At 37.5% G+C, this 27,704-nt stretch overlaps 2 protein-coding genes across 2 annotated transcripts in view; one reads left to right on the plus strand and one right to left on the minus strand.

The window, feature by feature from the left end:
- Exo70 (exocyst complex component 7) lies at positions 1-15,032 on the plus strand. Its single transcript, XM_085958625.1, has 16 exons — positions 1-164; positions 1,314-1,479; positions 2,844-2,962; positions 3,082-3,156; positions 3,267-3,384; positions 4,048-4,280; positions 5,851-5,915; positions 6,009-6,109; positions 6,862-7,049; positions 7,921-8,100; positions 10,328-10,466; positions 11,137-11,253; positions 12,851-12,960; positions 13,163-13,269; positions 13,374-13,473; positions 14,352-15,032. The coding sequence occupies exons 1-16, from the start codon at positions 126-128 to the stop codon at positions 14,586-14,588; spliced, it is 2,094 nt and encodes a 697-aa protein (XP_085814751.1). The 5' UTR covers positions 1-125; the 3' UTR covers positions 14,589-15,032.
- Positions 14,649-27,704, minus strand: part of LOC147064146 (uncharacterized) — a 25,676-nt gene continuing 12,620 nt past the window's right edge. The window contains exons 10-14 of the mRNA XM_085958624.1: positions 26,618-26,754; positions 25,277-25,424; positions 15,388-15,613; positions 15,098-15,297; positions 14,649-14,759 (exon numbers count right to left, since the gene is read on the minus strand). Of these exons, the coding sequence (XP_085814750.1) occupies positions 14,689-14,759; positions 15,098-15,297; positions 15,388-15,613; positions 25,277-25,424; positions 26,618-26,754 (782 nt within the window). The 3' untranslated portion in view covers positions 14,649-14,688. The remainder of the gene's footprint in view (positions 14,760-15,097; positions 15,298-15,387; positions 15,614-25,276; positions 25,425-26,617; positions 26,755-27,704) is intronic.

The following is a 27,704-nucleotide window of genomic DNA, read 5'->3' on the forward strand; positions in this document are numbered from 1 at the left end:
ATAGAAAAAGATGGCAACACTGAACCCAGAAGAACAGAAATGTCAATTTGACATTCGACGCTGTAAGAAACTCTCGGGTTGTTGTCAAACATTTCCCTCGAATTAAATGTATTAGATTTATCACTATGGAGAGTAAATCCGAATTAGAAGCAAGACTCGAAAAGGTTTGTGGTCAAATAATAGTATATATTTGTACAATAGATTTAATCATTTTAGTTTTGAGAATGTGTTTGTAGGTGTGATACAGAGCTGAATTAACTTTGAACTTTGATAGGCGTTTCTACCTAAGTTGGTATTGGATAATTCTGTATATGATGTACTTTGTTAATTTTAAATGATCTAGGTATGTATGTAATGCGTTTTTTCATCAATGAAGCTCGCTTGCATTCTTAGTTAGCTAGATACTTTGGTCTTGTTCTGCTGGTAGGCATGCTATAGTGTCAGAAAATTGAGCAATATCATAAATATATATGTACCTACTATAATATAGAATAGTTTGGTATTTTTAATATTCTTGTTTTACAGAAACTTCTGAATCTTCATTATTTCTCCTTAAGTACGGCGCTAGTTATGTTCATTCAAATATTAGTTATGATTACAGAACAATAATTTTTTAGTCTTCAGGCATTGCTAGTTTCCCACATTGTACTTTCATTACTTATGGAGTTATTAATAAATCGATTCTCCGTCCGGGATATCTCTCCACGTCTGCCTTTCCTGTGTGACAAAAGTCGAATCATCTCATCTTATGTCCTCCAATATAGGCTAATATTATAGGCGATTTAACTGAGAATTGTATCTTGTTCATTATTTCACTATTTTATCTTCTTCTGAATATATCAATCAATTCAAACTACATATTTGTGGTAATTGTATTATATTTATTGTACTTAGCAGATTCTTGTGTTTAAATTATTTATTACGAGTCAAGTAAATAACCACTTAGTACTGAATCTTCTCCGCTGCATCAAGCTGAAAGTACTGTGGCATGTTGGGAAATAATATTTTCCGTCAAGTCATCCCTTTTTCTAGTGGCAGCAACAAAACAATGCTTAGATTGCATATCGTTAGCTCAGACGGTCTGGTTTTGTTCTTCATTTAGTTTTTATTACCTACAATGTGCTGGATAATTTCCATGTCCACTTAATTAACTTATTTGATATAATTATGTAAATGGTGTAAGATATACTGGGAGAATAAACTTTGTATAGCTCAAGCCTGCATGTCTCGATTTGATAACTCTATCTCCTGTGATTTATATCCTAAAGTACTTACCATTTAATTTATTTAACCAACCAATAACTTTATTTTAGGAAATAGCAAACATAAATCTCCATAAAGAACGCGTCAACAAGAGTTCGCAATTGACAGGCGCAATTGTTGGAATCTTGGATTCATTTGAACACCGGCTTGCTAAATTGGAGCAAACGATTCTCCCCGTCTACAATGACACAGCCCACTTGCAGAGGAAACAACAGAGTATCCTTTTTGCGTTGATTTATTTTATGTAACCGATTCTTCATTTCAATAATTGATAGTTGTTTTAATTGTTTACATGTACATTGTACGTAAAACATTTCACTGTAGCACAGTTTGCCGTGAGCTTTCTATCGGAAAGAGACGACCGTATACTATACGGTATCCAATTTTATCAGATTCAATATGAACATTAATTCAATTTTCTTAGCCGATTTTGGCAAAATTCATGAATTCAAGTATGAAAACCTAACCTAACAAATAATCCTGTATATCGGCTATTTTCAAAATTTGTTTGCCACGGGCTTCCTATAAACTGACAAGAACCGTGTTTCCTTTAGACATGAATTTTATCTCGGCACTATACGAACCAAAGAGGTTGGACGGTCTTAACCTTTTTACAGCTGGTAGGTGTATGTATGGCGGTACCTTGCACGCCGCAAATTTTATTGCAAAAATAAAAAAATAAAATCATTTTACGTTTCAAGTGGTAAAAACGAATTCTGTTTCAATTCAGTATGTGACGATATTCATTGTGTGTTCAACATATTTGTAAGTTTAAAATAATTGATTTACGTTAGTAAAATCCCGTTTAAAGTGGGACGTCCAAAGACGTCATTTTTGTATGGGCGGCGTTCCGTTCATGGAAAATTTCTCATCTTAAGATGTCATTGGCAGCTATCCGGTTAATATAGAACCATTATTTCCTATACAACATTTCACGGTAAAGTGTGATACGGCGAACTGCATATGTACAAATTTCCGGACACGATTTGAATTAGGGTATGTAAGATTTCTGAGAAAAGGCATACTAATATGAAGTAAATACTGGTATATCGAAAGTGGTAGACCAAAAGGATGTTAGGGACTTTATAGCGAAAATGAGTTATTACATATATGGTTAGATCTGGGTTTCTTAATATTTTACAGTCGCAATCTTGATTAGTGTACCTAATGGTTGGGGTAATATTACATCCAAATAACAATTAAATAAATTTAATATTTTACAAAGATATAAAATCTAGAAAGTACATACTTATATTGATAACAACATTGGGTTTGCATATTTTTACAACGCTCATCAAATATCAGTGTTATATTAGTTAGGCGGCACTTTGGATCATCTCGCAATTTGGTTTTTGTAATAGTTAAAATCTATTGAAAATACAGAAGCGCCATCTGACAGTGTCGCCGGACAGTAATACACATAAGTATGTGAGGAGTCACCACATTAATTTTTAGCAAATTCTGAAGTTGGAAATTGTCACTGACGTTCTTTTGGCTTAGCATATTAGATACTCTGTTATTAAATACTCAGTGGTCAGTAGTATTATAATGAATATGCATTCCTTAGCTATAGATATCAGATATGGAGCGTACCTTACAATCATTGGATCACGTAATCAGTTATTATTTTGTAGCTCACGAAGTATCGGATATTGTAAATGCAGGACCTTCTGGAGAAGGGCTGGCCAATTTTTTGCAGGTACTTGTAAATTTCCACCAATAAAATAAAACCTATAATAATTATAGACAGCCAAACATTATAGTAATTGTTAAAACAATATCTTTGACTTTTTTTTACCAAATTTTTTATATTTTCAGGCAATGAATAAACTCTCTGAAGCACAGATCTATTTCAATAAAAATAATCCCCAAAGTGTAGAACTCGAAAATGTTGTAAGTATTGATAGGCACTCGATTTGAATATTTGAGATTTATTTCAAATAATATTTCATTAATTTGGTTATCAATAATCAACTATTTTACATAAATAAATTTACTTCCAGAATACACTATATTTTACCGGTGCCTCAAAATTAGAGGGAGAACTAAAAGACCTTTTGATTAAGCACAGCAAGCCTGTTTTACCGATTATTTTACTCGATCTCATTGCAATTGAAGAAGGTGTGTCTAATATTTTTTTTATTATATTTTAATGAGTACCATACATAAACCTAATTGTAATCATTTCCGCAGAGAAGCACTCATTCATTCAAGATTTTTCTTTCTTTCATGAAACAAAGTTGTCTTTGATCTGTTATTGATAGCTGGAACAATTTAACAACACATAAAATGTGCCACCAATGTAACTCCATTAAAAAATGTATTTCATGATTAGAATGCAGAACTATTCTTCTTCGGCCACGTCTGCCCATTAGCTGGAGCATATGGACACTACATTACGCCTCCAAGAATCCCTGTCGCTCGCCAGTCTTTTTGCATTATTCCAGGTCATACCAGCATCCCGTAGCTCTACCGTATATACTCTATAGATAGCGTTTAGTGGCCTTTCAGGACGCCGGATTCCGGTTGGCTTGAAGAACACGCAAGTTAGGTTGAAGTTCTCTTTCGACATTCGCAGCACGTGGCCGAATGAGTACCAACATCGCCTCTTCACTCATGATAAGAGGTTGCTCGGTTCGCTCTCTTATCTCCTCGTTACTCCTAAATTTGTCAGTACCCGTCGCAAACATCTGTTCTAGAAGCCCAGTATACGGTTGCTCTGAGTCTTTGCAGAACTATTACTTTATTGAAAACCTATCAATATTTGACGATTTTCTGATGCAGATTCTAGCATTGAGAGTGCTCCGCCAAGCTTGGGAATGCCGATTGCCGCATTAGAGGATTTACGATCAATGTGTCAGTGGCTGAATAATGCTAATAGAAATACTTACACTTCACTGTTGGGATCAGTGCGGGGTGCGGTCGTCTATAAATCTCTCATGGCGTTAAAAGAACACCAGAGGACCAGCAGCGGAAGCAGTATGCAGAGAACATATTTGGCTCATTCTCCTATGCCGGTAAGATTAAATATAACTTTTCTGCCAGATACGTGAATAATTACAATTCGATTTCATATTGCAAAAATATTCGATTACTCACCCAATCATTTCACATCTTTCTCATCATATATCTCTTCAATCCCACCTGACATTGGATATACAACATTATAGAAAGTCCTCGACTTACGTGAATTCGTACTTAAACGATTTTTTTAAATATGCCTTTTTTGCTGCAGTCGTTTCTCTGCGCTTGTATTTATATAGAATATTATGTTATATATTATGGATCATTTAAAAAAATTAGTAGTAATGAAATCTACGATAATTACCAAGAGAAGAGGAATATTAATAGAAGAAATGGAAATATTGGTTATATGGGTGGAAGATATACATCGACAACCAATTCCAATAAGCCTTATATTCATACAGGATAAAGCCTTGAGTCGTTTTGAAGACAAAGTGTAAAAATGATGATAGTGTTAATACTAATACATTCACTGCAAGCCACGGATGGTTTCAAAAATTTAAAAGCTACACAACATCAAAATAACAGGTGAGGCTGCCGAGTTGTGCAGATACAGAGGAAGCTATGAATTTCATCAAGAGTCTAGCAGAAATCATAAAAATGAGGATTACTTGCGACAACAAATTTTTAATGTGGACGAAACTGGGCTTATTGGAAAAAAATGCCAGATCTGACAGATAATATTATATCCCAACTAGAAAAATCTATGCCAGGTTTCAATGTGTCTAAAGATAGGCTAACCCTTTTACTTGATGGAAATGCTGCTGGGGATTCCAAAATCAAACATGCAAAATCAAACTTCATCAATCAATAATGTTTTCTTAAATGTATGTCTTCTTCTTCGACCATGTCCGATCCTAATAGGATCATATGGGCCTCCACGAAGTGGAGGTTTGTATTAACAGATTTTGTTTTTTACGAGAAATGGATGTCAGCCACTTTATTTTCACTTATCCTTTGAAACTAAAACATTATTTTAAAAAATTGCATGATTTTAAATTTTATTCGACTTACACGAAGATTTTTGGAACAAATTAATCACGTAAGTCGAGTATTCACTGTATAGGTTTATCAGCATACTGTGAGTCTGATTAATTAACGTTCTGATGAATGACATAATACTTAGTAAAGTTGGCAATGTATCCTCGTGTGCCATTTGAACCTGCACAGATTTGGCAACTTACAGTTACACAGTTGATGATCCTTGCAATCAACTCTCGGCATTATTTGATTGCGGAATCAATATATCGATAGGTTAGTACATAAAAGGTTGTATGTCAAGTTACGTATGTTTTAAGAACCATAAGTCAAAGACCGTAATTATTCCTCGAATCCAGTCATCAAATCAGAGCTGTTTATTACAAACAATGATGATTAGTCCTTAACAGCTTGTTATGTATTTAGATACATCAAGTTACTCAGACTTGAATTGAAAGTCTACCTTCGTTTTTATCCAAGCAGTTTTTTGTTTCTCCAGTAAAATTTAAATTTTATCGCATCAGAGGTTTCAACAGATCATCGAAGTAAAAATAATATAGTAATATTTTATTGATTTTTTTTCAGAAAACCAAATTGATTCATAGAACCGAAAGTACCGCGCGAAAGACATCTAGTCGAATTCATAAAGCGTAAGATCTCTTTTTGATATTTATGAAAATTACCATTGTTTGTTGTCACGTTATCTACATTTTGTTTACTTTATCTACATTTGGTATTTTTAGACTGGAAAAGCGAGCAAACAAAATGTTTTTGAAGGCGTCGCAGACCTTAGAGCATTCTACAGGTCTTTCGCTGGGACCTCGTAGAAGTACATCACACACAGGTAATTTCCATGACTCCTTAATAATGTAATACAAAACCGTTGAAGGAAACCTGCTCTACATAATATCATCTCTGTTCTGGCAGAACACACTAACTGGAGAATACTAGTTTTGAGTAGTTTGACTTTGAAGTTAAAAAGTTTGAAATAATGGTCTATCACATGAGTTTATTGAGTAATCGTAAAAAGGATGACTTTAAAATAAAGACTGTTCATTTATTAAGAAGGTTTCCACACGGTAAAGTTTGAAATAAGGAAAATTTTGGTAATAACTCAATATGTCATTTTTTCGAATTAGTGTCTTCTGCCAGAACAGTGACGATATGTAAACATATTCTAAATATGTGAAAGTGAAGCAGAAGAAAAGGCTACTGAGGCTAATGATTGATACCAAACTTCACACTGTTGGTGCATCCGTCAAAAACCCCAAGCATTTAAACATAATTTTAACATTCAATTCCATCAATTATGAATGAATGCTGAACCGTTATTTTTTAGATGAATGTGAAATTGTAAAAACCGTAGGTACATAAATAGATTTACTTTTGAGCAGTTGCACTAAGATAAAAAGAAATCGAAAAAGAAGACAATCATTAGCCTTAGTAACCTAATTAACTTCATTTTCATATATTATAGAGAGTCCATCTTATATAATATATAGAAGATTTATCTTGAACATTATTTGTTAATCTACTTTATAGTTCAATGCCTTGAATATAGGCGGCTTATAATGTTTGTTGAAATCTGGTGTGCAGAAGGAGACGACTGGACCGGGGGAGCGGAACAAGATATGGAGCAATATCTAGAAGTGGTAATGGGTCTACATCGACTGATGAAGGCCGAACAGATGCTTCTGGTCGGATTGGTGCCATTGGCCCAGCAGCATACTGTATTCGAGAGTATCGTGCGAGAAGCTCTGGATTTGGTTGTCCAGGATGGAGAGGTATGAACTTAGCTACTTTGATATATAGATGCGCATGATCGTTTGTTGCTGTTACTTGGGTTTCAAAGATGCCAAAAGGCGAAATCCAGAATTCAAATAGTGTGCTAAATTTTGAATTATTTAGTGTATAGAATAATATTCTATATAAAATCCTGTATATGAGTGCAAAGTATTTCCATTGGAATAAAATTTCAGAAGCAATGATTTAATTAGGTAGGTACTAAAAAAAATGCAAAATTCTGTCAACAGATGTCTACTGTCTATAAAACAGTATATTTCTGGGGTTTTTTAAGCTGTGTTTCAACCTACCTAATGAATAAGTAAGTGACTCAATATATAATGTGTTGGTGATATGATATGACTGGCCCTGAATAGGGAGATGTAGTGCGATTTGATCATCAACCTTCGATAGAAGACAGCATCAAAAGAAAAGTTTTATTATTAAAAAATAAGCGAATCTTGCATATATGACTCTTCGCAGGGTGGATGTTATATTAACAGACTTCTTGATGGAGAGTGATTGTTAGCCATTCTTCAAACCTGATGGGTCCTTTGGATGAGACTCACATTGAAAAAAAAATACCATATGATTTTTTCTAGATGCAAGATTAGAACCGGTAACCCACGACTTTAGAAGCGGACACTGCCACTAATACATTGCGGGTGTACTTTACATTATCAACACATAATATTCATGACGTTATAACCATATCCTATTTTGCAAGTTTAAATACACTGGAGTGAAATTTTCAATGTAGGCATTAACAGATATTCTGGCCTGTTCATCATCATTGGTTTCATCATTGGATCACTGGTTTCCATCAAAGAAGGCTAAATTAGTCTATAAGTCAATCACATTTCTTGGTTTCAGAATATAGCATCCAGAGCGAAGAAATGCATGAGCCGTCATGAGTTTGGATCGGTTCTAATTGTATTCACCATACTCAAACAGCTGCTTGCTCTGAAGCCTGAGTTTGAACGCACAGTGGAGCATTGTGATATTAATGTAAAGTCGAAGTTCACATCAATTCTGACAACATTACATACAACTGTGAGTCACAAAAGAAATTATGATGATAAATTATTACATGTGGTTTATTTTTTCAATAAATAATTAGATTTGGTTACATTCTGACATAGTCTGTGACTTCTAGTTAATTTTTATGCAAAAAGTGCCAAATTTAAAAATTCTAGACAGTATACGTAGTACTAAGTTTTGTGAGCTTTTTCGTTTGGTTAATCTAAGCCAGTGATGCACAAACCGCGGCCCAAAATGGCATCTGTTGCGGTCCAAACTAACAAGTGCTTCATCACCAATATGTAACTATTAATTTATATATCATTATTTTTCAACACTTTTACCCACTGCGGCCTGTGAAAAATTAGAAAATGGATTAATTAGCCATTCTTTGAAATAAGATGTGCACCACTTATCGGTCGTACAGGCGACCGAGCGCTCTCGAACACACCGACACCACGCAGCAAGGACGATCCTAGGGGGATCAGGCCCGGACCGCCACGGCCCTCAGAGCCAATCCTTATCCCGAAGTTACGGATCCAACTTGCCGACTTCCCTTACCTTCCCAAACATATTTAGACCACTGCCTCTTTTCGGAAAAAATAATATTCAATGCTCCTTGAAATCCACTTTTTTACATGAACAAACATAAAGATGCAATGACAAATTTGCACTATTTTATAAATCCTTATTTCTTTGGAACATAGTAAAGAAAAATGTACCTATCTGTAAATAATGTACCGTGATACTTAAATTATGAACCTGGTGCATATGTTCTCTGCTACCAATTTATTAATGTTGGGTTCTATTTTTGTCAGCACCACATAATCTCTGCTGATACGTTTGCTTTCCAACACTTGCTTGTCTTTAACACTAATGGTACGTTTATATTTGACACTAATATCGTCATATTTATGTATGACACCATATTCACTTAAGTGTAAACAGTAAGTATATTTGTATCTGCCACTTATTTTGCGTGTGTCGACTCTCACCTACCACTTATTCAATCTACTTATATACGCAAATGTAAACACCGCGTATTCGACAAGTTCGAACTTGGAGCGATATATCACCGAAGTTGGACCACCGTCTACTTTTATATCAAGTACCTGACACAATATTCGTAGTTTGACAGGTACCTAGTGAATTGCATATGTATATTTCTAAAACAACGGACAATCAATAATCATAGGTAAACCATGAATGTATGCCCAACGTTTACGTTAATAAATGTACTGTAGCGATCTGTCAAAAATCATAGACAATGAGAAATAAATCGGATGTGCCGTGTTGTATGGATTTTGTTCGAAAATAAAATATCGCTTGTTCTCGGCACATACGATTAATTCTGATGCACTCTATGAAGAAAAAATGCGCTTCAAATGGTATTACCTAATTCATTTTGGCCCACACCTGCACTCGTATTAGGTACGATAATATTATATTGAATATGCAATGACGATCAAGTGCTAGATATCGCAATGTTACTGTTAATCGTTCTTCTACGCATTTCTGAATTGTGTGTCTTGTTTTTTGGCAAAAGGTCCAATCTTGCAAACTAAAGTTCACAAATTGAGTTGGATCTTCGATTTTAAACTCTGACATTAAACGGAAGGCACCTAGTTCTTCTCGTCGCTGAATCCATTCCCGCACCCATCTAGACCATTTTTTCCTCCTTTTTGTTGCCAAAAGACTTAAAATAATAACACTCGCTGCTTTCTTTTTTAACATTCCCATATTGACAACTGACATACCGTTTTTGAGAAGTATACAAAATAAGTGTCCGAATAAATTACAATATCATATGTAAACACCGCATATATTTATTCCAATGTTGCCATTGAATAAAGTGTCGAGACTTTATTTCAACGAGAAGTATACCAGAATTTTATGTCAGATCCATGCAGGTGTAAACAGTAAATGAAATTTTATGTCCGACACATAAAATAAGTATAACGGTATAAGTGTCAGATGTAAACGTACCATAAGACCTGTCGGCGGACACAGGCGCATATCGGTATCATTTGCATTTTGTGTGTTTATTTTGAAAATATATTAATCAGTATGAATTTAGTATATGTCATACAACACCCATGCATCATGTTTAAATAGTTTTCCAAAATCTTTCATTTTGTTTCCACCGCCCCTTTATTTATATTCAACTTATTATCACTTCATTCTTCTCCCAGAACTAACCTGGCATCCGTTATATTTTCAAGCGTAAAAAAGTATTTTTAACTTAATTGTTTATTTATAGGGTGTCAAAGCACTAGAGGATTTTATAGAGGGTGTCAAATCTGACAGTGGGGTGTTGCCAGTGGATGGAACTGTTCATGAGTTGACCACAAACGTCATTGTTTTCCTCGAACAGCTAACGGATTACGCTGATACAATTGGTAACTATTAGATTAATTTGATACATTTGTGATTAGAGCAGAGGTGTGAAGTCATCACATAAAATCAGCTCACTATAAATTTCACGCAATGATACCTACATTATAAATGTATAATATCGTATTTCTACTATACGCTAGTGGTTTTGAAACCTTTTCATTCCATGGCGCCTTAATAAAAGATATTGAAAATTCAAAATAACATTCAAGATTTTTTATTGACGATTGGCTAATTTTATCGTTAATTAACTCTTCACATAATAAGATTATTCGGCAGTTTTGTATTAGCTTTTGTTACTTATTACAATTTTTTATTTTTTTTTCTACATGCTCATATCTCCCATGGGTACTACAACTTAAATACTAAATACTTTCAGGTAAAGTCCACTAGATTACGTTTCTATTACAGTCTTGGGTAACTGCTCACGAGATATTCCCAGTCATAAAAAGTTCTTGATGCTTCATATTAAACGTAGGGTCCCATAATATGTCCGATTAAGACAATATTGATTGGATATTTGGAAGTCATACCTGACTTGGACTCCGCACGTAATGTCTGCCAGAAGAGAATAATAATAATTTAAACATTGTAATCTTATATTGTCTCAAATATGAGATTCCCATTAGTAGTGTTCTGAAATATATTGAAGACAAATGTTTTGTTCTTTTACAGGTGGAGTATTGTCACAAGAAAATGTTTATGTCAACAGTTTGGCGTTATTGCCATGCTATACACAGATAGCAGCCAACAAAGAGGCGAAAGCCAGAGCTCTGCTCGCAATATACGCTAGTAAGTTATAGTATAGTTAAAAATGTAACACATTACAAGTAGGATTCGATAGTTTTGTCAAGAAACAAGAAAGAGTGGGAGGAGCGCATAGAGAGATAAGACAGTACAACAGACAATATGGTGATGGCGACCATAGACAATAAACACAATAACCCTGCTTTCATCCTCTACATGAGAAGAAATCGGATCTGCGGACTTTAATTATTCCGCAGTATAATTGTCGAGCTACATTTTTTGGAGGTTTCATAATTGAACGAAGTATTTATATACCTATTGGTTAATTGGAATAATACAAAGGCATTAATGAAGTTATCTTTAAAGTATCTGCAGGTTATAAATTATAATCATCAGCTGGGGTTGATCCACTGCTGGATGAAGGCCTCCCGTAGCTCCCTCCACTCTTCTCGGTCCCTAGTTCTTTGCTGCCACGTATATCCACCAAACTTTATGAGTTTGTCTATCCAGCGAGTTTTAGAGCATCCTTGTGGACGTTTAATGCTCCTTGGGTTCTACTGTATGACGGCATTTGTCTAGCGGTTGTACACTCATCAAGCGACATGTCTAGCTCATTGCCATTTCATCTGCTTAGCAACCTCTATCACATCGCATACTTTTGTCTAATTCCTTATCTATTGGTTTATTCTGTGATCTTTCCGCATTATGCTATATTTACTGCTATGCTACTCGTAATTTTTGGATTTCTTTTAGATTAAGAGACCACATTTCACACGCATATGTGAATGTTGGTAGTACATTTGGTAGGCATTTGTTGTCTGAGATAGACGTAGTTGTTGACCCACTCAATTTGAGTGTCATGAATAAGGATCGCTTTTGGTTCAACAATATAGTTTATCATTATCTTTGTCATCGAGACATTTATCTGTAAATGTACTTTGCAGCTTTCATTTGCAAGCTCCTGCATCTTGTTCTGAAGGTCTTCTGGATCGTTCGCAAAGACGAAAATGTCGTCTGCAAAGCTCAGGTGACTGAGGTAATTGCTGTTTATGGCGATTCCAGTGTTCCCCTGTCAAGTAGCCTGAATAGATCTTCCAGAGTAGCGGTGAATAATTTGGGTGAGATCGTGTCACCATGTCGGGCACCCTTGCTAATAGGAAACCTGCAAGACGGCTAATGAAACTTTACAGTGGCTGTTGCATAAGTGTATATGTCATTCAGGATGTTTATATAGCACTTAAAGATTGGACAAAAAAGAAGGACAACCTGGAGAGACTGGTAGTCTTGGGTAGCCTCCAGGGAAAGCGAAGCAGAGGAAGAGCGTCTCCGCGATGGAGTGACCAAGTGAAAGAGCTGACTGGGGGCACCATCCATTCTGCCCTGAGAAAAGCGGAAGATCGAGAAGGATGGAGTCACGACCAAGAAGAGAAGAGAAAGATTCCTTGGTTGTACAAGGCGTCTACAATTAGTAGAATTAGTACTACAAGTAGAATGGTAGTCTATATTCTTGATGTCATTCTATAACTTCCCTGACAAGACTGTTTAAGATTTATTGTGCATCTGAATCCGACTTGGTCTCGTTTAAATTATGATATATCTAGTAAATATTGAATGATATTAACATTACATTATTGTTGTTTAGGAAAGGTTTTAGTCCAGTTGAATTTAACTCTAAGAAGTAAAAGTGAACAGTATGGAGATTCCGCACTCAAAGCTCTGTTTCGACTCAATAATAATCATTATCTACTAATGGTAAGTTTGGAGTAAACAGTATATTTTCCTTAGCATAAATAAATAGTCATGGTAATTTCGAATTCCTCTATTTGTATGTAAAATTTATGAAACAATTAAACAAACAAAATAAATTGGTAACATAAGCATACAGTTTGGCTTAAAAACATTAAATTCACAATGCCGGCAATATTAATCTGAAATTTAAATATTGTATTTAAAGGGTCTCCAAAGAACTCAACTGTTAGAGGTGTTGAGCTTATCGGAGCCAAACTGCGAACAAAACTACAGAGAGATGATCCAAGAACACAGAGCCAGCTATTTGCAAAGGTAATTCAATGATTTTCTCTTTTCCTTTTCTAATATTATGTTATTTTTTGTCAGATTCTATATTATTTTTCTCTATTTAAATTGGTATTTGTCTTCTTTCTCAGTTGGAGCAAGTTATTGTCTTTTATAGCGATCGGAGATGAAGAGATATCAACTTCAAAGTTAAAAGATAAAGACAGAGCAGCAATCAAGGAAAAGTTTTCAGTAAGTATTTGATTTGGGTGTGCGGGTGGTATGACTTTAGGAGCAACGAGGAGATAAGATAAGAGAGCGCACCAAGCAGCCTCTCATCACGCTGAGAGTGAAGAGGCGACGTTTAACCTGGTTCGGCCACGTGCTGCGGATGCCAGAAGAGTTTTAACCTGGCTTGCCTGTTCTTCAAGCTAACCAGATTCCGGCGTCCTGGAAGGCCGCTAAATACTATCTATAGAGTGTATACGGCGGAACTACAGGATGCTGGTTTGACATGAAACGATGCAAGAAGACTTGCGAGCGGCAGGGATTCTTGGAGGTGCCTAGTGGTGTCCATATGCTCCGACTAAGGGGCGGATATGGCCGAAGATTTGATTTGAAACTGAAAAGTATTGCTTGTGGACAGTGATTGGAGAGAAGGCACTCAAAGTTTAATATTTTGTAGAAATTTTTGAAACAATAAAATAGACAACTGAATCAATCAATATATTCTTTAGTAACTAAGTTGTATAATATGTACTTAGAGAATGTAGCAATCTAGTTATCGCAGTAGAAATAATACTAATAAAAAAAAAAAAACTACTAAACACTCTCTACATATTGCAGTCTTAGATCAATGAAAACAAATACGTTTGACTGACAAAGTGTAGTATGCACTATTTATGTTGGATCTTAACAGCTTACCTCCACCCTTCACTATTGTCTTATATGCATATTGCTACAATTATTTTGCGTGCTATAGGTTCATTACCACGATAGATGTTAACTTCGAAGCAAAATATTTTTGTGCAGGGACGGGATTCTTAAAACTCAAAATTTGATTAAGAGTTCGATGATTTACGACAAGTAAATAAATGTCTGTTTTTAATGTTACTGTTATAACTTTTCAGGGCTTCAACAAAGAGATGGAGGAGTCGGCAAAAGTACAAAGAAGTTATTCGATTCCCGATTTGGAACTTCGAGAATCTCTCAAAAGGGACAACAAAGAGGCGCTTTTGCCCAAGTATAATTTCTTCTATGAAACCTACGCAACGGTACCTTTTTCTAAAAATCCTGAAAAATATGTCAAATACAATTCTGCACAGGTGGCGGCTTTGTTGGATAGATTCTTTGATGTAGCCGCATAGGTCATTTATCAAGTAAATGATAAGAAATTATTTAGTAGGTAGGTATTTAAAAAAAATATATTATATCGTTTTATAATCAAATTTAATGAAATAAGTCACATTAGATACCAGTATTGCCTTTATTTTCACGTTTATTTTTGCAATGTTTTTTTTTTCCTTTTGATTTAAAATCTGAAACAATAAAAGGGATATAAAACATTAAAACAAAGAATAAAGGTTTAAAAGGTTATTTGTAGTCAAATTAATAGAAACAAAATATTGCAAAATAAAATCTGTGATTATTAATATAAAAAAAGAAAATCTAAATTTTTCAATGACCTAAATGAATTCAATTATCTAAAAATTTCAAAGTCCAGTGTATAAAGAGATTTATTTTGAAAGTGTAATGATAAATACTAATTATATAGTATTAAAATACAAACGCTTTAATATTTAAAAGGCTATAAATAAAAGAATAAAAAAATATTTATACTGTATTTATTTTTTAAGATATCCAATCCTGTACTTACTTTTCTTGGGAATGGCAACCTTTTGCTTTTTCAATGTTTTACATGATCCGGGAGTAAACATACAAGGCACTATGCAATGTCGAGCCAGATTGGGCGTAACCAGTGCAGGATCTATTGGATTCCACTGAGCTGTTTGGTTCACCTGAATATTGGTCGGGTCCAAGTCATAACTTGTGTGCAGATCGATACCGTTTTCAGATCTAAACAAAACAATAAAATACATTGATGACTTTCATGTTGTCTACTTCAATAATTTACCAGTAAAATAATATTGATTATAAAGTTTATACCTAGATGGCGTTGATATGCAAATCATTGCGAACGAGTGGTGTGTCGGTTCGTGTCTCAGTAAATACTGTGCGGGATTCAGGTGAGACAGAGATGTAAATATATTGAAAAAACATCCCAAAGCTATTTGAGGTTTCCACGAATTGTGCTTCAACGCTTCAACCGATAACGAAGGCAGAGTAAGCTTTTCCAACATAATGATTTCTCCAGTTTGAGGAATTAGTCGAACTGTAAAATAAATGAGAAAGTAGTATGTGAATTTAATAAGAAAACAATATGTATAAGGCGGCCTTGCACACAGACATTTTGATTCTATACCGATGTAATCTGAATTCAGAAATGGCCAACAAAGTTGCATTCACACCCGTCCCGCGTATATAGGCAGGACATTAACACAATCACTGCTGAGCTCTTAATTAATTTTTAATTACCACATTTAAATAGCATGCTAATTATATCGAATGGCCAGGTAACGCAAACGCGCCAGTCGCTGTGTCAGCACTAAATGAGTTAAAAGAAAAACATCAAAAGATTTCAAAACTCAGCTTATTCATGGAAGAAATGACTACGACTGTACTAAAAAATATGACATAAACACTGCTCTGTGTGTCTGCGACTAATAAAAATATGTATGTGTGTGTATGAAATTTATGCGAATACGAAACATGTAATTAATTTATAGTGTATTCATATTTCGAGTGTATGTTCAACCATCTGTTGATAAATTTTTTAAGGTTAAAATCGCATATTGAATTTATTTTGTATGGCAAAGTTTACACGTCTCTAAAACAACACACGGTGCTTTGCGTTTGGCTGAGACAGGACGCCACAATGGCGGGAGCTGTTGCTAAAGAGTTACAGTTATTAAGAATAATTATATTAGAGGTAGAAATTAAAAATGCTTACAAAAAATAATACAATTAACAATACTCTAACACATTGATCGCCAAGTAGTGTTACATAAAATAGTTAAAAAATGATTATTTGTTTCTAAGGTATTATTTGATAGGTTATGAAAGAATATGTTATTTTTCATTTTGATGAATTTTTTATATAAATATTGGTATTTATGATGTGTCGGCCTCATGTGTCCGTCGCGGCGCCAATAAGTTAATTTATTATATTGCGCCGGGCCGGCCATTTCGCCGGTCACCTGTCCATATGTGTTGACGAGAGCATGTAGCCATTTCGAGGTTGAATTATATTTAGATAGTATAACAAAAAAAAATAAAAAAAAAGGCACAAATACGGAATAAAAGTTTTCAAATTGGGTAGTGATACACCCCTGTTACAGGCGGGCTTCTCCCGGTGTAAAATAATCATTTAGTAGCTTAAGTCGAAACGTAACCCTGACCTCTAGAAACGGCTTCATAAAACATCTAATCTGATTCCTTTTGCTCAACCACGTAAGTAATTTTTTTAATTTAAAATGTATAAATGATGATGTATGAAAGAGATAATTTTAAGACTAAATATAAGTATTTAAATATAATAAATTTTGCCGCGCTTGCCGGCAACATAAAAATCCCTGCGCGCCTGCGCCGAGGTGGTCCTCGTGATTCGTCAAATCAAAATCAGGCGATAAAATTTGGCCAATCACGAGAGTCCTTTTTGTTGGACGGCGTAGGTACGCGAGATTTGAAAAAAGAAAAGAAAAGGCAGTAAGCGTCCCCTTTCCGATAGGTACGGACCTGACGACTACAACTGTAAAAATCCCAAATATAATTTGTAGAACCAAAAAATTAAGAAAATATAAGAAGACCACGTTACGAGCACGAAAGACCGAGTTTTATTTATACTCCGACCGTTGAAATTTATTTTTTTTGTGAATCCGGGGTTCGATGGACTCTTGAGCTAGCCGCTGGAACCCCGGGGATCTCAATGGCGCCCAAGCAACATGAGGCGTGAAGAATCGCATTAATTCTTCCGAACCCGCGAACGCTAAATAAAAGTTTGAGATCACATACTGTGTATTAAATGTTAACGAGATCCAGGAGCCGGAACAACCAAGAAATGGCTAACGAAAAAACGGATTCCGACGTGACCCTCATCGAAGAAGAAGTGCTGTCTCCAACATCAAACCGGGAGAGCCCTCCTCTGGTGTTCGAAATGAGGCCGCACGAGGACGTGAATTTGCCGACTGTAGCGTCATCAACAGCCCTGAAGCCTACGTCAGAAGCAGTGCCGGTCATACCACAATTGTATCAACCTTGGGGCTTGAAGCCGGAGCTTGAAGTCTTCTACACGGGACACCCACTATATCAGGTGTCAGATTTTATCAAAGGGTGTGAGGCGTACTTCGCCGCAGCTAAGAGCCCGCCCGAAAGTTGGACAGGACTCGCACTAAATAGATTAAGAGATGAGGCAAAAATATGGGGGAAGACGATATCTTCGAATACCTGCTGGCAGTCATTTATTCACCTGCTGCGCCAGCAATTCGAATCGTCCCTCAAACGTCGCCAACAACGGACGGAACTACAAAACTTGGTACAACGACCGGATGAAGATGTCTTCGGGTTTCTGTTGAATAAGAAGGATCTGGCGACCATATTGCTACCATATATCCCCGGGAAAGAACTTGGCGAGTTATTTTTCGACCTGCTAAGTGAAAGGGATCAACTGCGAGTGGGCCAAGCAGGCTGGTCCAACCTGGACGAACTACTGGTGGTGGCTCAACGCCTTATACCAACTACGATTAGACCTCCCGTAGCGATAGCCACGCAACGATCGGGACGAAAAGAATGCGGCTGCCTATGCGACTGTAATCAAAATTTAGAACAGTCGAGCGCACGCCCGAAACCACGTCAACAAATATTTAAGGCTGAGACACGCCCTGAACCGCCTCCGCAACCGTGGGAATCGACAAATAATAATCAGGCCAGAACCCCAAACGGAGCCTTTCTGGCTCGAGGAGGCCAACAACGCAGAGGTGCTTTCCATGGCGGAAACCGTACGCCACTTTATGACGCAAACGGCGTTCGCAAGTGTCAGTACTGCGAGTTCGGTTACCACCAGAACCATACATGCCCGAACTACCCTGCATGGAGACGCAACCAAGAATGGAGTCCACTGGAAACGGAGCAGGGACATTGATGGGGCGCCGCAGAACCGAGAAGTCGACTTGGGCTCTCGAGGAGACCTCGTGATCCTGCGGATGCCACCTACAATGGCATACGAAAAAATGAAGAAAATAGTGACAAGTGCTTTAATCGGGACCCTCTTAAAGTGCCCGTTAAATCTAGTGATAAGTTTATAGATAGTGACTTTCTTATAAAGCCTATTGTTGCTAGTGTTAAGTTAGATAATAATTGTAAAAATGTGTCGTCAAGCAACACCGATTTTCATTCAGGACAATTTTCCGAAGTAAACTTTCCGGTTAACCATAAAACGAGAGTATTTCGCTCTAAAAATAAAGTTGATGGCATAGGATTTAATAGTACGCCGTACGATAGCGGAGCAATTAATTTGAATCCTGGCCTTAACGATATTCCGCAAAGAGAGAATGAAAATCAGCTGGTGTTGCTCGTCGAAGATACAAACTGTACTAGGATTAAAAAGGTAAGAAAGATGACGGATGAACAAAGAATGCGTGACGCGCCAACATTAACCGTAAACTCAACATTCGAATCTGTAAATGTTGACAAAAACAACATCGGTAAATTACGAATAAATAATTTGACTTTGAAAAACACTGAAAATATTGATAATAAATTTAATCTTAAATATGCCGCCACTGGCCCTTTTAATTGTATGCGAATCGAATCTGATACATATAAAGATGTATTTGCAAAAACTACGTCGGCTCAAGACGATATTAGGTGTATAAACGTTTCAAACGCAACGAATAATATTATCGGGAATAAATCGATACAAAACTCGCACGGGAGTTCTAAAAATAAAGTAGTGAGCACGAAAACGTTCAGCGAAACCATGACCTACCGCAGATTGCCTAGGTCAGGATCAGCTAGCAAACTCGCGTCGCCGCAAACGTCAGACGATGCTCGCGAGAAACTAAATAAACGAATGTCTTCATCCAATCGAGGGGGAATAAATATTCTAGCTGTAATAAATAAGATAAATAATAAGAAACGTAAAATAAGTAATAATAAAAATGTTAGTTATAAGGAAAGTCTTGATAAGAAATTTAATAATAATGAAATTGGCAGTACCGGGTCAACTTACATTATGGCGTGCGAAAACGTACTACCAAAGAAGGTCGCTATTGCCAATAGTTTTAGTGACGCCTTAGTGAATAATAATAATGTTGTAGCTGATAAATTAGATGTTTTAAATAAAGGTTTACTGGATAAAAGTGTGAAATATGATTACGAAAATTTAGTGTTAAATAAAAAAGTGAACGGTAATAGTGTTCAATCACATACTGATAATAGTAATAAGAGTGTGGATAATGACAATAGTGATAAAATATATTTAAATACACTGCGTAGAAATAGTTTTAATAGTGTAAATAATTTAAAATACGGGGTACAAGACGACGTAGCCGCTGCTGGGGTATGTGTGTCTGGGTATGGGGTCAGCTCATATAACGGAGGTGCGCCCCTTCTCAAACTGCCTTTGAGCATCCACGGAGTAACCGGACGTTACGAGGCCGTCGTCGATACTGGAGCCACGAGAACTCTCGTACGGAAGGCATTGGTATGCCCGCCATACAAAGTTAAGGGCGCTCCTCAAATGCTCGTTACCGCGAGTGGCGAAGCTTTGAGCACAAGCGGGGACGTTTTACTCAGCGGATATTTACGTGACAGCCCCGTGGAATTCGATGCTCTCGCCTTGAACAATTTGCAGGTAGATCTTCTCATCGGCATGGATTGGCTGGACAAACAAGAAGCGGTCATTGACATGAAGCGTCGCTGTGTACACTTTGGAAACCACATACGACAAACTGTTCACTGTCAAACGACGAGACCGCCATTGCCTAGCGAACAAATTACCTTGGCAGAACTGTCACCTGACATCCCTGAAAGGGCGCGCGTTGCTTTAACTAAAGTTATGACGGACTTTAGCGACCGGTTTGCCGAACACGGACCACCGAGTAGAACCACGGAATTTCGGATTCATTTAAAGGATACTACACCCTTCAGGTTGGGACCTTTTAGACAATCCGAAAATAAGCGAAGACAAATTCAAGAAAGCGTGCAGCAGATGCTTGCGGACGGTGTAATAGAGCCTAGCAACTCTCCGTACTGCTCTCCTGTACACTTAGTACCCAAACGCGATGGTACCACCCGGTTTTGTGTGGATTACCGAAAACTTAACGCCCTCACTAAAGAGGAGGCTACTACCCTGCCTCTTATTTTAGAGACACTCAAGGACCTAGGCACTGCCACTATTTTTAGCAGCCTAGATTTGCGTAGCGGTTACTGGCAAGTAAAACTTGATAAAAATACTCGACCACTGACGGCTTTCGCTACGGCTGATGGTAGCTGCTATCACTTCAACGTTTTACCATTTGGTTTGCAAGGCGCCTGCGGCGCATTTCAGAGGCTCATGAGCCAAGAGGTGCTGGTCGGACTCATAAACAATATATGCTTAGTCTATTTGGACGACATTATTGTATATAGTCGGTCGTGGGAGGACCACGTGAACCATTTACGAATGGTATTTGAAAGACTACAATACCATGAACTGAGAGTGGCACCAAATAAGTGTCAAATTGGTCTCAGAGAGGTCGACTACCTTGGACACCGCATTACGGCTACTGGAAACGAGCCGCAGTTACACCATCTGCGAGAGGTAGAAGCGGCCGCTCAACCAACGACCAGGAAAGATGTGCGTAGCTTCTTAGGTTTATGCAATTGGTTACGGGAGTATATACCTAGGTTTGCAGAAATAGCAATACCTCTGACGAAATTACTTCGAACCACTGTAAAATTTCACTGGACCAATGAAGCTACAAATGCTTTCAGACAAATAAAAGAAGCTATGAAACAACCTTTAAAGCTGGCCAGACCGGATTTCGAAAGGCCCTTCTGCTTACAAACCGATGCTTCAGGACATGGAATTGCGGCCGTGCTGTTTCAACGTAAACAAGACGGTGGACGCGATGTCATAGCCTATGCAAGTAGACGCGTGAATGAAGTTGAGAGTAGGTATCACAGTAATGAACTTGAAACCCTGGCGGCAGTCTTCGGTATTACAAAATACCGAGGTTACCTTGAGGATCGAAAGTTCACGCTGATTACCGATAACCGGGCACTCACGTGGCTAAATACAGCGAAAAATCAGAAGGGTAAATTGGCAAGGTGGGCGATGCTCTTGAGCGAGTTTCGTTTTGATACGGAACATTGCCCCGGTATTGAAAACCACCTGGCCGATCACCTTTCAAGGTTCCCTCAAGAACACGCGACCAACGCTAAGGATGCTGAGGAGATAAACAAGCGGATGGAAGCGCCCGCGCGAAAACCTGAGCCCCATACCGCTATGTTACTAACAACGGTCACATTACGACAGAAGATTATGGATAAACAACGAACGGATACTACGATACAAGGATTAATACGGCGCATAAATTCGAATGCTGGACCGAGTAGAGAACCCGCCGGCTTGATTGTGAAAAACGGGTTGCTGGTACGGTTGAGTGGAAGTCAGACACCACAAATAGTAGTGCCGGCCTCATTAAGGAAGGAGGTGATGAAAGTTTTTCACGACGAAAATGGTCACCCAGGATCGTTGGAAACGGACTACGCTATCCGCGATGAGTTCGTGTGGCGCAGGCGTAGACGCGAAGTGGAAGCTTACGTACGGGCCTGTGGCATATGTGCCACCCGGAAGCGTGGTGCGTTGCAGCTTAGGGCAGCGGAAACTTCTCATATGGAAGCTAAGCGGCCATGGGAGATCCTGGCATTAGACCTGATGGGACCTTATACTACCACACGCTTAAAAAATAGATTCATTCTGGTAATCACCGACTTGTTTTCACGGTGGGTTGAAGCCTTTCCGTTGCGATCAGCGGTTGTATCAAATATCATCCAGTTAGTTCGCGATCAGATCATCCTGCGTTATGGAAGTCCACGGGCGCTTTTAACGGATAACGGAACGCAATTTAGTCACCCGGCATGGCTCGCAGCCTTGGAAGAATGGGATTGTTTACAATGGACAACTGCCATCTACAATCCCAGACAGAATCCGACTGAACGCCGTAACCAGGAGATTAAGAAAGGGTTGCGTATTCGTTTAGCAGGCTTGGACCAAAGTACGTGGGATGCCCATCTCACAGACGTACTGGGTGATTTACGATGCCGGCGCAATGCAGCCACGGGATTCACCCCTGCTGAAGTACTTTGGGGAGCGAAAATGTGTAGGCCTGGATATTGGTCCAACCCGCTAAGGTCGAGAGAGAGTAATGGAGTTGAGCGGAACCGTGAAGGTATGAATGAGGCTGTCTTTGCAAATCAAGAAAGGTATTTCCAACGTCGAAGACAAGATCGTGTGGCTGAACCACCGGCTTACCAAGTTGGGGAATCGGTATACACGAAGGAATATCCCAAAACAAGACCAGGAGCAAGTGCGGGACTTGAACCTAGATGGACAGGACCTCATAAAATTATCTGGAAAGTTGGCAAAGTGACGTATTACGTAGCTCGGCGTGGCCGACCTTATAAATTTCATGTAGATCAAATCCGTAAACATTACCCTCCCGCTGAGACGGAAGCGGAAGACGATATAGGAGATGACGAGGAAGATAATTTGGAAGCACTAAGGGGGTCTCCTCTCGAAGTGAGCGAATCTGAAGGCAGCGTAACCGGGCAACTTATGATACCAGAGCTTGATGGTGTGGAGAGTGCGCACTCTCCTTTCTCGTCGCAGGTTCATGAGGAGGCTAGGGACGTGACGCCTGAAAGAAGTCGTGGCACAACGGGAGGTACTCTCGAAGTGTTGCCATCCAAGGAGAGGAAGTGGAAGAGAATACTTGCGGCTAAAAACCATCCTACTACCGGTGGGAAAGCCATGCCGTCAACGAGCCTGGCCGTTGTACCGCTAAATGACGCTTTGCCCACAGCGGTAGGAATGAATGCAAGCACAGTGTCCATCTATGAGGTGATACTCCAGAGACCAGCAGATCAGTGGAAAACTTTCCACAGGAAGATATCCGCTGCTCGGAACGAGCCTGGCTCAATAGTAACGCCACTACCACGCCCTGGTTGCAAAGGCAGACGACGCCAAACGAGGTACGCTCCTATTGCACCAGAAGAAGAAAAACATAACACGAAATAATAATTCCGAACGAGGGCCAAACGTCTACAAATGTAGCCCCTAGGAATACAAAAGAAAGATTGGAAAGCGCGAGAGTCAAAGACTGCAGCTTCGCGACCCCTCCGCTGACTAATAAAAACGAATAAAATAACAAGAAAACCTAATTAAAACAAAGTAACACAAAATAAATGTACTACACTGAAATTAAATCAAACTCTGACCTATTCAAAAGTATCGCGAAAGCATTGCTTTGAGCTGAAAATAATAATCCAAAATAAATATAGAAAATAATAAAAATAGAGCTAAAGTATAGAGTTTTATGTTAGAATAGTTAGATTGTAGTTGAATTCTTTTATAAACTGTTTATCATGCCATGTACTTAACGGATGAACAAGGAATTGGATGGGTGGCCGATGAGATCAGGGCGTACCTTTCGACTTTAATCCAGATGGGGCGAATGATACACCCCTGTTACAGGCGGGCTTCTCCCGGTGTAAAATAATCATTTAGTAGCTTAAGTCGAAACGTAACCCTGACCTCTAGAAACGGCTTCATAAAACATCTAATCTGATTCCTTGCTCAACCACGTAAGTAATTTTTTTAATTTAAAATGTATAAATGATGATGTATGAAAGAGATAATTTTAAGACTAAATATAAGTATTTAAATATAATAAATTTTGCCGCGCTTGCCGGCAACATAAAAATCCCTGCGCGCCTGCGCCGAGGTGGTCCTCGTGATTCGTCAAATCAAAATCAGGCGATAAAATTTGGCCAATCACGAGAGTCCTTTTTGTTGGACGGCGTAGGTACGCGAGATTTGAAAAAAGAAAAGAAAAGGCAGTAAGCGTCCCCTTTCCGATAGGTACGGACCTGACGACTACAACTGTAAAAATCCCAAATATAATTTGTAGAACCAAAAAATTAAGAAAATATAAGAAGACCACGTTACGAGCACGAAAGACCGAGTTTTATTTATACTCCGACCGTTGAAATTTATTTTTTTTGTGAATCCGGGGTTCGATGGACTCTTGAGCTAGCCGCTGGAACCCCGGGGATCTCAGTAGTATAATACCTGGATACACATAAACTGGAAATATACGTATACATACATTATAATCATTTTTGTAATTCTATTTTTTTATTATTTACAAATACATTTACAATTTAAAAGGAAAACTTTTTTTTTCATTATGTACATTCTTTACATTAGTGAGCCTATATTTTGTGACTGGGAAGAAATATTTTCAGGCCAAGTGGCAGTAATATACAGAAGGGCCATGCCGGTCACCGCGTATCAAAAAATTCACTGTAGAACAACTCTAAGGTAGGTCGTCTTTGCCGGTCACCGGAGACCACCATGGCCCCCTTAAACTAATCCAATGCCGGTCACCGGTAACCCCCATGGCGATCAACGTGTTAAGTATATAATAATTTAAATATCTATGTAACTTTGAAGTAACTTATTTTGAAAGAGGCAAGAGAACAAAACAGTTGATCACTATGATGATTCATACATAGTTCTGCAGTCTATCAGAAATACAATCACAACAAATTTGTAACACTGGGAATTATTACTTTATTATGATAATAAATAGGAAGCAAACTAGCAGTGGGAATAGAATGGTGCCACTTTAATATTGAATGATAATGTTTGGTGTCAATCAGTATCACTTACCTCTCAGGAGTTTGGAATCAGGTCTAAATTGTAGTGAAGTCCAGTTACGTGCAGTCTCTGCACGAGTGACACATTCCGCACCAAATTCTATTTGATACTCCAGTTTCGGTGCCACCATTAAGGCTTGCATATTTCCGTCATTATCCATCTACAAAATTAGTGAAAAGCAAGTCATTAATCCCTGATGTACGCCATCACGAGATGAAAATTATATGGTGAGTACCTACATTAAATTTCGGATTTGGATGGAAGTGTTATAAAGAATCAAATAATCAATACATCGATTGCCTAATGTTAATATCGCATAAGCGACTTTTTATGAATTGTACAGGAAGCCAAAAAAACTGAATAAATTTGTATTGTCATTATACTTGCTGTTTTTCTATTTTAAATAATTTGAAAGTGACAATTTGAATTTGCTACATCGCAACATGCTAAACTGTTTACTACACTGGCTAGATATGGGAAATTACTATTATGGCTGTATTTTATTGTTTGGAATTTCACAGCCGATCGGCAATATTTTTGTTATTACCTACATCAAAGTCATTTTCGTCATATAGGTCAGATACCGGGTATTAACATTAGGCAATCGATATAATTATAAATGATTGTGATTGCACGCCCTGAAAGCCGGCATCTAAATCTCTACCCTGTTGAGCAAAACGAGTGTTTTTGGTTTTAGTGAAATGAGAACCCATGTTTTAAACTATCTTTTCTCTTATATACACTGTCTATTTAGAGATTATGTCAAAACAATCCAACAATTTTACATAATATAAGAGAATAGGTAGAGTTTAAAACTTGGGTTCTCATTTCAACAAGACAAAAAACACTGTCTTTTTACTTAGCAGGGCAGATCTGTTCATGGTTTCAAATCCTACCGTCGAATTAAATTTGTATGTTTTTAGAATGTGAGTTCAGAGCAATACACCTGTGCAAGCATGTCAAATACGTTGATCATGATAGACCCATAGGAATTCAGTCACTGTCATTTTTCTGGCTGTGCGCGCAGATAGATAGTTACCACATTGCTGGCAGCTTTTATTTATAGCCATGTTGCATGTGCGACTGTTTCGAAGGTTATGTGCGACTGTCGCTAGGTAGATCTGTGCGGTCTTCGTATGCGACACCGGATTGACGTTCTTGGAAGGTTTGATTTATGGCTGTGCGGCAAACGAGACGAGTTTTGATGTGAGAGCCGGCATACACCATGCGGTGAAAATGGTACTTAACTTACTTTATAACATTTATATGACTAGAAAAATCACTGTCCGCTTTTGAGGTTAATTGTATAGTATTGAATTATTTTATTCTGAACAAAAAAACATGGTAGTTTACCTGTGATCCATCTAATTTGCATCTCACCAAAACAATTATATCTTTCTCGAGCGTTTTCAAAAGTTGACTCTCTTGTTGTGATGGTCCGATCTTCCACAGTTTATAAGTGACATTTTTACCATCTGATTTTGAATTATCTATAACAATAAAGTAGAGAAGTCGTATTATTAAGAATTAGATATAATCAGTACAAGAATGAATAATATGTATTGTCGTGTTCGGCAACAGAAATCCTTACCAACGAGCCCTGATCGTAAACGTGGTCCAGTGGAAGGTGTATGTCGGTTACAGCACTCGGTGGATGTTAATCTTCAGTGTTGTTTATTCGTCAATTAGTATTAAATATAGTTACATGGTGTATATAAAAAGGAAAGAACTCAGGAGAATTCGATCTTCAGTTAAGTTAAGTTAAGTTCAATGGTCCGAGTTGAATGGTACATTAGAATCATTTACAATGTAATGTAATGAAAAAGCATGTAAGTAATATTAGTGACTCTACTTAGTCCATGTACAAAAGTTTATACAGTAGAACCTCTTTAATAAGAACACGGATAATTCAAAATTCGCCATAATTCGAAATTTTCGTGAAAAAAAAATCCCTTCAACATTATTTTCATATAAAACCATACCTTTAATTCGAATTTTGTAATTCGAAATTATTTTAGAGTCCTGGCATATAAAAATATTGAATAAATCGTAAAATGTACACTATTTCATGAGCCAGTCATTGACAATTATTGTAACAGACTTTTCTTAAAACATCATAAATTACTTATTTTAAGAAAGTAATAAAAATAATCCTGACATTTTATGACCCATTAACACACACGGAACCGGAAATTTGGTAGGCACATCTATAATCGTAAACAATATTGATTAAAATAAATAAAAAATAATTTTAATATTTCCCCCCCATACATTTCATAATTTGTAATTCAAATTTTTTTTGGATTTTCAGTCCCGTGGAATTTGTATTAACGAGGTTTTACTGTATGTGTGTAGTAACACAGCTAGATAGTGTGGATAAATTGGGGTTGATCAATACCTTAATATTGAGTAGGTACATCGCAATAGTCGAAATCACACC

The sequence above is a fragment of the Rhyacophila brunnea genome, unplaced genomic scaffold, assembly GCF_057557595.1.
Source record: "Rhyacophila brunnea isolate RB1 unplaced genomic scaffold, BYU_Rbru_1.0 scaffold_8, whole genome shotgun sequence".
Lineage (NCBI taxonomy): Eukaryota > Metazoa > Arthropoda > Insecta > Trichoptera > Rhyacophilidae > Rhyacophila > Rhyacophila brunnea.